This window comes from Protopterus annectens, chromosome 8.part0 (genome assembly GCF_019279795.1).
Source record: "Protopterus annectens isolate FY-2018-M chromosome 8.part0, PAN1.0, whole genome shotgun sequence".
Taxonomy (NCBI): Eukaryota; Metazoa; Chordata; order Ceratodontiformes; family Protopteridae; genus Protopterus; species Protopterus annectens.
Genome location: NC_056741.1, coordinates 321,938,412 through 321,952,956, shown reverse-complemented (window position 1 = coordinate 321,952,956; position 14,545 = coordinate 321,938,412). Strand labels below are relative to the sequence as shown.

Genomic DNA, 14,545 nt, shown 5'->3' with positions numbered 1-14,545 from the left:
TTCAGAAAATCTGACCAGTTACTAGTCAGTTTTGCAACAGGGGCAGAGTTCACAGACAGTTGCAAGTTGGTAGTAGCCATCAACCCCTTTTAAAACACTTGGATCCTCCACGAGGGCCTAATGTGGGCAAAGTTGTGGTATCAGTATCACTGTACTGAACACCAGAAATTGTAACACCACTCTGGGTGATAGAAACTCACACCCCTACTACATAAATGACACCCCATCCTTAAAATCAACACTGTTATTAGAGACCTAGGCACCTTTGTCAATAACAATACAGCATCTGGCCACCAGATACAGTGTCCTGAGGAAAGTCTTCAACCTCATCCAACTGATTACTAGTGGCATCTATTCTCTGCCTGAAGAGGTTGCAATTCCCAGCTAAGTATTCCTCATCAGGCCCACAGTAGAATTCAGAGTGTAATTTCTTGTGTATCTGTTCAAACACCTAACCCATCTTGAAGTCTCCAGTGGTTACTTACTCGTAAAATCACTAATATGAGCTCCCAGTGATACCTGGGCATCTAAAGTTCGTCTCTCTCTTCTCTGTCTCTTACAGACTTCCACAGGTGATCTGTACCCGACCTGCAACGCTGTAATGACCATATCCTGCTTGACCTACTGCACATTCGCAATACTGGCTGCAACAGAAGTACAAGGCCCAAAGCTTTACTACAACATAAAGAAGACTTGTGGGTTTGAAATGAACTCTCACTTTTTATAACGTAAAGCACTCCCGTTACTATCTTCAAATCTAAAGTAGATGAATGGATGGGGAATTGCAGATGTACCCAGACCAGTTCACCTTATCCCTTATCCTTCTAGTTAGGTAAATCAGTTAGACTACAATGGCTGGACTCCAACATGCTTAACTGGTCTGTTGTCTGGTAGCAATATATGAAATATGAGGGTCTGTATTGAATTAGCGAATGCTTAGAAAAGCGAACACTAATTCCTCAACCATTTTTAAGTGAAAGCTTAAAATCTAGAACACCCAGAACAGCTATTTTTTCCCTGGGAAAAAAATCGCTGGTCCACAAAAAAAAAAAAAAACTTAAAACATTATATAATGTGGGGGGCTTGGCCCCCCCACACCCCCTACTTAAATATACCAACTCCGAGATCGCACCGCAGTCAAAGAAATGGTGAACTCCCAAAACCAGCCCAACGATTTTTTGCCCTGTGAAAAAAATCGCTGTTCCGGGTGTTAGGGATTGTAAGCTTTCACTTAAAAGGGGTCGATGAATTAGCGTTTGCTTTTCTAAGCATTCGCTAATTCAATATAGGCCCAAATATGAGTGATATTGGACTCGCTCAAGGGAGATGATAGGAGTCAGAGGAGAAGTATAGTGTTGGACAGTTGTTCTTCTGTGGTCTAAGTAATTAAGTATTTCTTAGAATTGAAGATTATCAGTTTTTGCCCCTTGGAGTACCCCATCCAACACTGTGTTGGCTTTATTATGTAAAATATATACAAGGCAGGAGCATTGATAGTTGAATCAATTTATAGAGCTGGTAGTTGCAAAGAGGAGGAAAAGGCACTCTGTTTGTACAGGCAAGCAGTTAAGCTTTACGTTTCTAAAGAACGTTCCCTGAAAGACCTTTATAGTACTTGGTCTTTCAGAAAACTTTGTGTGTCTGCATTTCTATACAATATATTTTCTAAAGTATGGCACACTGTTGCAAAAGAGAGTAAAATCCCATGAGTGGAGGAGCTCCCTGGTCAGCCTCAGTAAGAAGCTGAGATCCCTTATAAGATCCTCCAAAGCTAGCTACGAAAAAAAATTGTCACTGATTGTAAGGGCAACCACAAAGCATTCTATAGCTATATCAAGAATCTCAATGGCAACACCCAGATTTGCTCTGAGTTACAGCACAACGGCACAAAAATTACAGAACCAACTGATATTGCCAACGTCCTAGCTCATAGGTTCAGTGCTAACTTTACCCCCTCTCACCCCCTAATGGGCCCATATCTATGCAGGAAGAATGCAGAGTCCCTGTAATCACATCTATGCAGGTAAAAGATGCACTTTCTAAAACCAAAAACACAGCATCCATGGGACCAGACAACATCCCAGGCTGCGTTTTACACGAACTTAAGAATGAACTGGGAACTATCGCCCAATTAGCCTGATAAGCCTGGGCTGCAAGGTCATGGAACGTATCATCATGGAACTTATAAACAAAGACATTGGTAACCTCCAAACTCTGGACCCCACCCAGTTTGGGTTTGTGAAAAGCAGATCATGCCTTCTGAACCTGATCAGCTTCTTTGAAGCAGTCACCAAAGCCATAGACGAGGGCAAGGTGGTTCTCACAGCCTATCTTGACCTCGCCAAGGCTTTCAACACCATCCCCCATTCTGGAATTATAGCTAAACTCACTAAACTAGGTATAAAGCCCTACGTCACAAGATGGGTTGCCAACTGGCTCACTGACAGAACCCACACTGTAAAAGTTGCAGACTCCAAATATGACTTCAAACCAGTGACAAGTGGAGTACCACAGAGTTCAGTCGTGGGACCTCTCCTGTTTGGTATCTACTTCTACCTACAGGCTAACACAGAAGGCCTCTGGCTACCTAAGTTCGCAGATGACTGCAAACTAGGAGTGATAGTCGAGTCCCCAAATGATGTGGACATCCTACAGAAGGGCCTCACTGAGACAGATGCTTGGTGCCAGAGGCATGGCCTCAAGCTCAATGCCAAAAAGTGCATTGTCATCCCCTTTGGTAAATAATCTGTACCCATGAACTACCACATAAACGGCAGTCTACTTAACGCCGAATGTGTGATAAGAGACCTTGGGACCCAGGTGACAGTAGTCTCTCTTTTGATAATCACATCGCCACAGTGGCACACCTCATCACAAACGGGTTCTTATCCAGGAAAAAATAGGTCATTGTTCCCCTCTGCTCGGCACTCATTAGACCCATTATAGAGTACAATGCTCCTTTTGGAATGTACCTCACAAGACATCTGCAGCAGCTGGAAAGGCCACAGAAGTACCTCACAAAGAGGATTACTGGCCTCAAACAGATGCCCTACACTGACCATCTCAAAAAACTCCAGCTTTACTGTGTAACATATCGCCTACTTTGTGGAGATCTCTGCCTAACATACAAAGCTATGTTAAACCCAGAGCTGTTGGACTTGCTACACCTAAAGAAATCCCAATCCCTCCGAGCTACATGCTCTAGGGACCTAATCCTTGTCACCACAATAAACAGGACATGCTGAAAGGATAGATTCCTGTCCCAGAGACTTCCTATACTCTGGAACAAGCTACCCATCTATGTCAAGCAAAGTTCCTCATTAGCACTCTTCAAGAAAAATCTTGATGAGTGGATAGGAAATAGGAAATACATCCCGGGGATCACTTCTGTGGCTCTGCTCAACAGAGGCACAGGAAATTAACTTTCTTGGGTGACGTAAACCAGGGAGCCTTGTTGGCTAGGCTTACTTAGGCCCTTGGGCTGATAGCCTAGTACCTACCTATGAACCTATCAACAGCAAGTTGCTACCCATCAGTTCCTGCCAGTTTTATGGATGCAAGAAGCTCATTTTTTGGGAACAAATTGCTTACTAGATGCTCATTCTGATAGTTAAAGTACCCCTTTAGGTTCATTGCTTGCTTCCTCTGGAGAGTGTTTGACTTCATCTCATGCACATTCTGTAGATGTATCTAACACTGATTTTACAGAACAAAAAGAAAACTTTGTTGCAGCTTCTCTATGTCTCAAAACCAGCAATCATAGTATTGCAGCACACTTTAACTGTGAAATCCCAGCCACTTACTTCCTAGGTGAAAGCTCAGAGCTTCCCCACCCTGACCAGTACACACAATTCAGTGCACAATTTTCCCCTCCAAATTCAACTGTCAGAATCTGTTCTTATGACCTCTACTATTCCTGGCTTATCTCTCACACCCAGCCATTACCTCAGACTGAACCTGATACCTCCTCCTCCCCACCACAACCTAACTGACACATACATTGCACTTTCGAGCTTAGTAGTGGGAAGTAATTTTTTATTGAAACTGCTGGAATTTAATTTGAGCTTAGCACTAAAAAACAGTTAAGAAGCACTGTTAGTTGGGAATTAACACTGATCTGAAGTGGATCTTGAAACTCATTTTAACTTTTTTTTTTTTTTTTTTGGTTACCATGAAAGTCCAAATGAGCAATCATAGTGGAGGCTAATATATAAAAAATAATAAAACTAAATATTTGTACTGTAAATACAATTGACATGGACATATGTTCCACAGATTTTGTGATATCTGATCTTTGCAACATATTGTATAATGTGTAATAAAAGAGCAAGGAGTAAACATTTAATTTCCATTTAGTAAGTGAGATTTGAGGGTAGACTTGAGTCTGTCGGAGATGGTTGAAGTAGTACAGTGTGACTTTTATGAATAGACAGTGAGTTTCCTGAGCATTAAACATCAGATTGGGATTAGTTATGTATGCAGCACTGAGAATAAGAAAGGTTTCTGAGACTGTGTTTGAGAAGGAGTAAGAGGAAGTGCATTAGATGAGGGGAGAAGGGGAGTTAGAGGAAAGGGAGAAGTAAAGTGGTTTGAGGATGAGAGTGGCCAATAGTAGCAGATATTTAAGGTAAAGGGAGGTTGTAATGTCTAGAATGCATGTGATTTAACTAGGGGATGTGCAAGAGCCGAGCCATGAGTTGGTCTAGTATTGTTTTATTAGTGTTTTAAATGTGTGTGTATGGTGGACTGTTGTATGATGGTGGGAGTAGAATTCCAGGGAGACATAGTTGAAGTACAATGACTAGCCAACCCTGGTTTGTAATTTGTAAATGGACAACAAGAATGTCTTACTGAGGTATAGAGGTCTGTTTGGGGAGAAGGGTACAACTATGTATGTAAGGCAAGGCAGCTTTGTTGCTTGTATATAATTTTTCTTTGCTCTAGTGAATTGGAAGATATCTAGCTAGTGTGAAAATTCTTGCGATTGTAGTTGCTTTATTATGTAAGACAGTGGTGTGATATAGATGTATGGTTAGAGTGAAACTTTCAGTGATGTAGCATTGTTCAGTTTTAGGAAGGAGAAATTGTTGAAGGCTGGTGAAAGTAGATGAGGCATATAGTAATTAGCAGAGGAAAATCTGGAGGTTATAGTTTTCCTGGTATTATTGGTTAAGAAGTGTTTACTATGGTATAGAAAACCTAGTTTTTGGAGTGTTATTTTTTTCTGTTTAGCTTGTTGTATGTGCATGCCAAATTTTAGGTGTTTGTGTATTATGATGCCTAACCATTTTGTGTGTGTGATGCGTTCTGTTGTTGATCAGAGAGATATAGACATTCATTTTCACGAGACAGTTTTTAATGTAAAGAGTGGAAGCTGAGTTTACTAGGCATTTAACAAGACATGGGTTTTGTTGAGCTGAGATTCAAAGGCAGAAAATGTATGTTAGGAAATGTCTTTGCTACACATATGAATATGTCATTGTCTGCTTATTGAGCAATAGTGGTGCCATTGGTAGCTGTGTAAGTTATTAATAAAGATGTTTGAGGGTAGGACCTATTATAGTGTATGTTTTTATTTTTGTATGTTCAATGATATAGCCACCTGAGGTTTACTGCACTGCGTTAGGGGCTTTCAGCCATTTTGTAGTTGTTTTATGTATTAGACACTTGTGAACCTTGAGTAGCTTCATGTGCAAGGTAGAATTATGGCTTGGCGATAAGGCCTTCCTTGCCATGAATTTGTGAGATAGGGTTCCTAATGCCATCTCAGGAAGTCCTTATCCCCAGTGTAATGCTTTAGAATTATAAGAAGAAAAAAGAACAAAAAAAATAAAAACTTCATCTAGAAAGTAAATGCAAATGCAGTTATTTTGAGGTTTCTGGGTAGTCAGGTCAGTGTAGACACTACTGATGTACACTAATGTATACTTTACATAATTTAATGTAATTCAGTCTGAATTTCAACATATATTAATTTCTGCATGTGTTTAGGTATGGCACAGAATGAAGCAATATCATTTATTCTTCTTATTCTGATTACACAAATGCATTGACATTTGTAATTCTAAGACACAGAGGAAGTACAATTTGTTCAATTTAGGTCCAGGAATATTGAGTAAGTCCAACATCAAAACAATATACTTTCGATTTTCAGTATGTCTCACCTGTATGAATATATAATTTGCCATGTGCAAGCTCATGCCCTGTCATATTAAAAAAGTCCAATATCATAGGTTCATAAGAGGTTACTAGGCTAATGGCCCTGGAGCCCTTACAAGCCTAGCCATATTTATCCTGAGTTGCCCCAGTTGTCAGTGGTTAGGTGAGTGAAATTCACTGATGTAAAGCTCTATGGTACTTAATATCAACTCCCTCTGTCCAGGAGGTAAATGGGACCACCTCAGGAATGAATTTGCAGTCACCTATCCGTTGATCTAGGTTGCATTTGAAGAGGGTCAGAAGGGGTTCTATTTCATTTGAATTGGAAACTTGTTCCAGAGAAGTGGCAGTCTCTGGGAGACGTAACTATCTCTACAGCATGACCTGTTTATATTAGAGGCTAGGTTAAGATCCCTGGAGTGAATGGCCATCCTGCAGTTTGATTTATGCATTTGTAGCATTTCCATCAGGGCTGAGTCAGAGACTGCCCTGTAAGCCAGGCACAGGTCACTCCTTAGCAACCTGCAGGATGCAGAATATAGTGGCAGGGCTTTCAGTCTTTCCATTTAAGTGTTGCTTTGTGTACCATGTAATTTCTTGGTGAGAAACTTCTGTGGTGAGGTACTTGCAAAAGGGAGCATTATATTAAATTTTTGGTCTGATAAGTGCCAAGTATAATGGAATTACAACATCCTTAAGTCTAGATGTGATGCCTTTACTTACAAAATGTGCCAAATAGAAGGATTTCCTTACTGGTGTGGATACTAAAGTTGCCACCTATCTGTTTTTTTCTGGACTAATCTGAAATCAAATTGATTCTCCAGTAGTCTATAAAACACTGCATAAACTCCAGTATTCTGTTTCAAAAAAGGAAACAGACTATCGGAGTTTGTTAAATCAGCTGATTTGCTATGCTTTTTTACAGAAAAGCATAGTAAATCGCTGAAAGCAAGCAACAGGAACAGAAGAAGAGTGGATTCCCTTCTGCTGATGTCACAGTGGTATCACAAAATGGGTGGAGCGTGGGTGGGAGAGGGGCGGGAATGGGCAGGGTTACTTGTGATGTGAGGGGTGTGGCCTTACTCCAGTTTTAGCCACAGTGAAAGGTGGCAAACCTAGTGGATACATGGCTGTCAAAGTTCAGATTGCTATCAACCTGAGTATCCAGATTGCATACCACTGGGTCTGCACTTGGGGGCGGGGGTGCTGTCTATAATGTAATTAGTAATGATATCAGCTTTCCCAAAGGGAATAATAATGTACTTTTTTACATTTAGCTTTAATCCATGGCTTTGGCATCAATCATTTGTCTATGTTAAGCTTGTCTGCAGTATATTAACATCTTTGGGATACTCAAACGATTACTCCCAATTTGCAATCATCAGCAAATTTAGTCAGCCACAGACTATTTTCAGTATGTCTCAACTACATAACTTGTGTTTGACCACATGTAGTGTGCACTACTACACGCTCTGGGAATTCTTGTTGCTGTATCCCTCCACATTAGACTTTGTAGATTCTAGCACCCCACAGGGTCACTCCCTTACTACTAATTTTAGTGTGTTGTACTTGTATAGCATATAATCTATTTACATTGTTGGTGTGCATCAGAGACACCTAACTTCTGTTTCTTGTATTCTTGTCCTTGTATCAATGCCTATGTTCTGGTGTCAGTGTAATTCGTTGTACTTGCCTAAATGGCATAATAATTGGACTGAAAAAGGTCCTTGGTCCAGTTCTCTTGTATGATTAACAAATTGAAACAAATAAATGTTTGATTGCATGCTGTTCAGATGGGGTTAATCTGTCGTTTAGGCTGACGATAGCTGTCATTTTTTCAGATCCAAACCAGTGGTATTTTTTTCCAACCCAGATTTTTTCTTTCACTGCAGAATCACATTTCAAGTAAGATACAGAAACTTTTGTATGTACTGATACCTGATTTTCATAGTGCTTTATTCTAGCTAGGACTAGACAATGTAATGTATGCTGTTGAGTGATATTGATGCCTTTTGCAGAATTACATTTCAAGTAAGATGTAGAAACGTTTCTTCTGCACTGACATCCAGTTTTCATAGTCTTGCTTTCTTCTAGGTGGAATCAGACACCGTAATCTTTGCTGCTGATTTAGTTTTTATTTTCAAGCTTTTGTGCAGTTTTTTCTTAATACATTAAAGCTAAAACTGCCATATTTGGGTTAAAAGAGTAATACTGGTTGTAGGGTGATTGTGGAAGCATTCTTCTGGCATAATTGATCCTAATTTTTATACAGTATTTTTAATATGAGAATATGAGTTAGGTTTAAAATAATTCTGTATTCTACTCGGATGAATAGCCATCTTGTAACTGCATTAAAATCAATGAGTTTAGTTCCATGAGTGAAAATATTTATTTATTTATTTGCATTTGATAAGCGGGTAGTGACCGACTGAACCAGAAGCGTGTTTTCAGTGGGGAGAAAAGCTCCAAGAAAGATTACATAATTTTACATTTGCACGTGTCAGTTGCAATAGGAGATCAAAAGCAAGTTCCTTGACATTGTGAGAGGAGAATATTTATGTAGAAGTTGAAGTGGAGGACTTCAAAAAATTTAAATGGAATGTAGCAGCTTAGGTGCAAACAGTGACTTGTCAAGTTCGGATGTGCCTTTTGGTGGAGAGAAGAAAGAAGGCAAAACATATGATATGAGTGCCTATGTTAATAAGGAAACAAGTGGAGGAAGATACAAATAAGATAGGATACCAGGAGGAGGTTGTAGGCAGAGGCCAACAGGGTTAATGTGGAAGTGAGAAAATGACAGGAGAAGAAAATGGCGGCTGCTACAGGAAGGGAGGATGAAAGTGAGAGATTTTTTTTTCTTCGCAGAAAGATGGAAGATTGCAGGCAACAGGTTTAGGATGAATGTTAGGAAATATTTCCTTATAGAAGAACAGCAGATTTAGATACTGTACTAAATGGGGATAATTATTGTAATTTGAGGCAAATGTAAAATTTAAGTAAGGAATGAAATAAGTCTGAAGTACCTGGACAAAGAGCCACATAGACATAACTGCTATCAGACAGACTTGATTAGTTTTCAGATCTTCTTCCATTAGCATGTTTTGTAGTTCCATGATTTATTAAAGGTAGTGCAGCATTTATGAAAGCAGTGGAAATGTGCAAGTGATGACACAAATCTGAGCTCATGTCATTTAGACTTATGAGAGAAGGGACTCCAGAATGGTTGAAACCATGGTTTGAATTCATCTTGCATGCCTTGAAATGCTCTGCTTTGTTCTGTTCTAAGAATAGTTACTCTTCAGAAAACAAAACTGAAAGACTTGCTTTAAAACCACTTTTCTTCTGTCTGTACAGGCCTTACTGTGGCAGGAGGTAGTGATAGCCCTTACCAGGCAGTGTACATCAGTGCTGTATCTGCAGGATCAGTTGCTGCAGTAGACGGAAGTTTGAAAGCCATGGACATAATCCATTATGTGAATGATATCAGTATACTTGGGATGTCTTTGAGTGAAGCAAAAGAAACTCTGAAAAAGGCTGGTCCCACAGTGGTTTTACAAGCAACAAGGTATGTAAACAATGAGATTTGTAAAATAAACGCTCAGATTTGTTGACATTTAATGTATCTGATTCCTTTTGAATTTTCTTTTAATTTATTAAACTTGTAAATGTTTAGCAAAGTTGGTGACTTTACTTTGTTAGTCATAAATGTTTGTAAAATATTATCTGATTTATCTTGCATTGAACAGCACAAACAGGCAATTCTTGATCCTTTTATTAGAAAATCATGAATAACCAAGAACCCTTGGAGGCAAACCTATCAACCTGGAAACATCAAAAATCTGAACAAGGCCCATGAAAAATACGTACAAATCTGTATGCTGATTAACATATACTTTGCATACATAATTACGTAACCCCACCCACTCCAATGGAATTGTGGGATAGCAACTTTCAAACGCAAACTGAAGAACAGACAACCAAAATATGGCACCAGAGTCCCCCTGCCGCCATTCCAATGTCCCATTACCTGGCTATTTCGCTCCATTTACCATAAACACTAATGTGTGCATACTGCTTTACGTTTACAATGATTATTTGGATTTTATTTTTACATTTTACAGCACAACAATGCAGAAACACTAATGGACATCATCTGGTAAACAAAGCAATGCTGTCTCACAATGAAAATAGGCTTGACATTAAAACTTTTCTGCCCTTGAAACTCACATTCATTGAAACAGCATTGAAACTCACACCACATCCAAAGGAAATGCATCTGGCCAGTGGTAGATAAAGATTACCTTTGGGCTGTTTTCAAATCATTGGCCCCTTGCACACACAAGAAACATACATGTGTTCTTTTCTTTATACACCTTCCTGACTTCATTAAATTGTATTCCTTGCATAATACAGCACACTTGTTAGAGCGCATTTTAAATTTGTTTTGAACATTTTTCCAGTAAGCAATGAAACAAAATGCACGCACACACACACACACACACACACACACACACACACACACACACACACACACACACACACACACACACACACACACACACACACACGTCACTGTTTCCATGTTTTTTCGGTTCCGCTCAGAATATATAACTACTGAAAGCAACATTAGCTGGCTTGGGTCTGCTCTTGCTAAAGAATCTGCTGAATAGCTCTTTCTACTGAATGGCAAATGAACAGCTCAAGTTTTTTAAATGGGGAAAATTTTAGCCATTTAACCATGTGAATTTCTAATTTATGGGACTTGCAGGCTTGCAGCACAGAAGAAAACAATAAGTGATTTAATGTTTGGGCAATAACTATGCTTTTATGTACCAATTGTAAGCCAACAGCTGAAAACATAATACAGAAGTGTGCAAAAGGAAATGATGACTGTACTACCCATAACCATTTGTAAACAAGAAAACAGTATGTGTGGGCTGATTCCTGTAGCTCATAACATAACTCATGTAAAAAAGATGAACAGTTTAGCAGTAGAGATTGCTTTATGATTGGCATTCAACACAATTACCTAATGGGCAAGGGTATATTATCATCACACAGGCATCAAGCAGTTTTTGATTTGTCTTTTACTTGCACTGTCAGATGCTTTCAATTACAACTGTGTGTATATAGCAACTCTTACAAACAGCTGAAAGCTTTAGTATGTGCATGCGTTCACTACTTGCATTTCTGACTTTAATATCATTTGCCGGTTTAAAGCTCTCTGCATCTTGCATTAAGCAACACTATACTGAATATATGCACAAAATATGTATAACAAACAATACAATTAGTACAGCATTATACAAAATACATGTCTCTAACAATATTTGGCTTTCAAGAAAACTTAATTATAAAAAGAAAGTATTAAAAAGCGTATATATATATATATATATATATATATATATATATACACACACACACACACACACACACACACACACACACACACACACTATGCAGAGCGAGGACAGAGTATTTCATAAGCAGAATGCGCTTTATGAACTACAGCACTTCACCACTATGCAGAACGAGGAACGAGTATTTCCTAGGCAGAAATATACAGCAACAGAATTACAAACAAGCAGCTCAGCAGTCCCTTACATGCACTGCATACAAATGAATGAACTACGGCACTTCATTTCACCACTGTGTAACGAGTATAGTATTTCCTAGGCAGAATTACAAATGAGCAGCAGTTCTTTGCATGCACTCCGAACTACAGCAAATGAATGAACAGCACTCTATGAACTACGTCCTTACATTCAGCAGCAAAACTACAATAGTTCCTTGCATGCACTGTCTGAACTACAGCACTATCCATTTCGGAACGGAGTTGGACTGAACCAGCAGCAGCATTGCAGTAAGAATCAAACTTACTTGCTTGAAATGGGGCACTTTCTGCACAGAACAGACAAGCAATACACACACTTTTGCAGACTGCCATTTTCGGTCTCGCATGTTAGAATTGCCCTTTCGCATTTCAGGTCAGCTTAACCAGAAAACAAAAGCAGTACACTTCCTGCACCTTAACAGATGCAAGCAATATGCAAAATGCAGCAGAACTACAACAGTTCTTTACATGCACTCTCTGAACTACGGCACTATGGATTTCAGAATGGAGTCAGACTCAGACTGAAGTACCAGCAGCATTGCAATAAGAAACAAATTTGCTTGAAATGGTGCACTTTCTGCATGGAATTAGAAGCTTAACAGACAAGCAAGCAATACATACACTTTTGCAGACTGCTGTTCTCGGTTTCACACATTAGAACTGCCGTTTCTCATTTCAGGCCATCTTAACCCGAAAAAAAGCAATACACTTCCTGCACCTTAACAGAAGCAAGCAATATGCAAATACGTAGTAGTATTACACTTTTGCAGACTGCCGTTCTACTTCTCGCACATTAAGAACTGCCGAGTGCCGACCCTGTTTTCATTTTCAGCTTAAGTTTCTCTCGCACGTACATAAGGCAGTAAGCCTTACAATCTTTTCTTTTTTCCTTACCTGGACTATAGAGGAAGAAAAAGATATGCTCTGCTGTCTGTGCTGCACTGCTTGAATAAAACACGTGGCACACTGGCACCTTCTCTACAAGTTAAACTAAATGAAGTACACTAATAATGAGTGGCTCTGCATTCTGACAGACAGGCTGTCTGCCTACCTGTTGAAGCTGACTTCATCGCATATGCGAAACACAATGACTTCAGCAGCAAATTCAAAAAAAAAAAAAAAGCTATGAAACTCTGAAATTAAAGGGGCCACTCGTGAATTCGTGGCACCCCAATATTTTGCCCTCAAAACCGGTATTTGCTGAGGAATTTGGTACAGCTGAGAGGTATGCCTGGAGGTCTTTATACAAGTCATAGGTTCATAGGTAAGTACTAGGCTAGCTAACCTTGTGGTCCATTTTAAGCCTAGACAATTTCCTTTTTTCCTGCTCAAATTAACTATCCCATTTGGTTAGAAATTGGCCTTACCCATCCCATTTCACTATCAATAATTATATGTTAAACATAATGAGAATACCTGGGATCATATCATAGATAATTTGAAGGGACCCATATATAGGATAAAGCATATTGAAGCTGCCTGGATCCATTAGTAGTGCAGGGAGCAGTCCTAGGGTAAAATTTCTATTACCCATCCATTTATCCAAGTAGTGGAGAACTGGTATCATCTGCATGATATCCAATGTTGCAATAGAAATTTAGATCCCTGGGCCGAGTATTTCATGTGGAGCAAAGCCATCAGTAATGGGTCAGGGATGCCGTGTATGCCAGATAAAGGTCACCTCTTAACAGTCCATATGATACCGAGTATATTGACAGGGCTTTGAGCCAGTCCATGTAGGGCATGTTCTTTAGGTCTTCTATCCTTTTGGTAAGGTATCTCTGTACCGAGTATAGTGACAGGGCTTGGAGTCAGTCCATGTAGGACATGTTGTTTAGGCCTTGTATCCTTTTGGTAAGGTATCTCTATGGGCGTTCCATTGTCTGGACAAATGCATGCCAAAAGGGGCATTATATTAAATGATTGGCTTAATGAGAGATGAGTAAAGGGGAGCAATGACATCTGTAGGTCTAGATACAATCCCTTTGCTTATAAGCTGTGCAGTGTATAAGGACATATGTATGTATATATATCTATATGTATGTGTGAGTGTATACACACGCACACACACACACACACACACACACACACACACACGCATAAGTAAAAATAAAGTGACAATATACAAATATTAAATAACAATTATCACAATACAAAATAATTGTAAAAAAAGAAAAGGTTATTAACTATTTGCATTGCATTGGTAGTAAGCAACCCATTTTCAGTGGAGACCCAAGGGGAAAGAGCCCCAACAAACATAAGCAGAGATAAACATACAGGATAAAAACTATTAAAAACAACACTGTAAATACAAAATTAATTATAAAGAGAAAAACAAAAGAAAAAAATTATGAACATTAAGGGTTGCACCGATAGTAGTGGACTAAAACTTACTACATATGAGAGTAAAAACAAAAAGATAATCATTGTTCAAAAGAAGGACAGCGTATATACATTGATAGGAAGTGGGGTGGGAGATAAGAGAATGAGAGGGGGCTGTAGTAGGGCTATATTAGTAGAGCTGAGGGTTTAGGCGATGATTTTAAGCAGAAGTTACTAACAAAGAAAGAAAGTTAGGAGATGCAACAGGTTATACAATGGGAGAGACTAAGACTACGGGTGGTCAATGCAACAGCATAATTTCAAGTTTAGTAGGTGGGATTTAAGCTCCTTTTTAAAACAGGGAAAGGAAGGGTTGGATCTAATATGGAGAGGGAGTTTGTTCCATTGTAGTGAGACAGAGTGTTTGTAAAGTAGTTTGCCAATATTCCT

At 39.2% G+C, this 14,545-nt stretch overlaps 1 protein-coding gene across 2 annotated transcripts in view; it reads left to right on the top strand.

The window, feature by feature from the left end:
• The window catches only part of PTPN13 (protein tyrosine phosphatase non-receptor type 13), a 1,949,788-nt gene that overhangs the window by 1,472,661 nt on the left and 462,582 nt on the right, over positions 1–14,545 (top strand). For both annotated transcript variants that reach the window (XM_044079819.1, XM_044079818.1), the window contains one exon: positions 9,514–9,724. In XM_044079819.1, the coding sequence (XP_043935754.1) occupies positions 9,514–9,724 (211 nt within the window). The remainder of the gene's footprint in view (positions 1–9,513; positions 9,725–14,545) is intronic.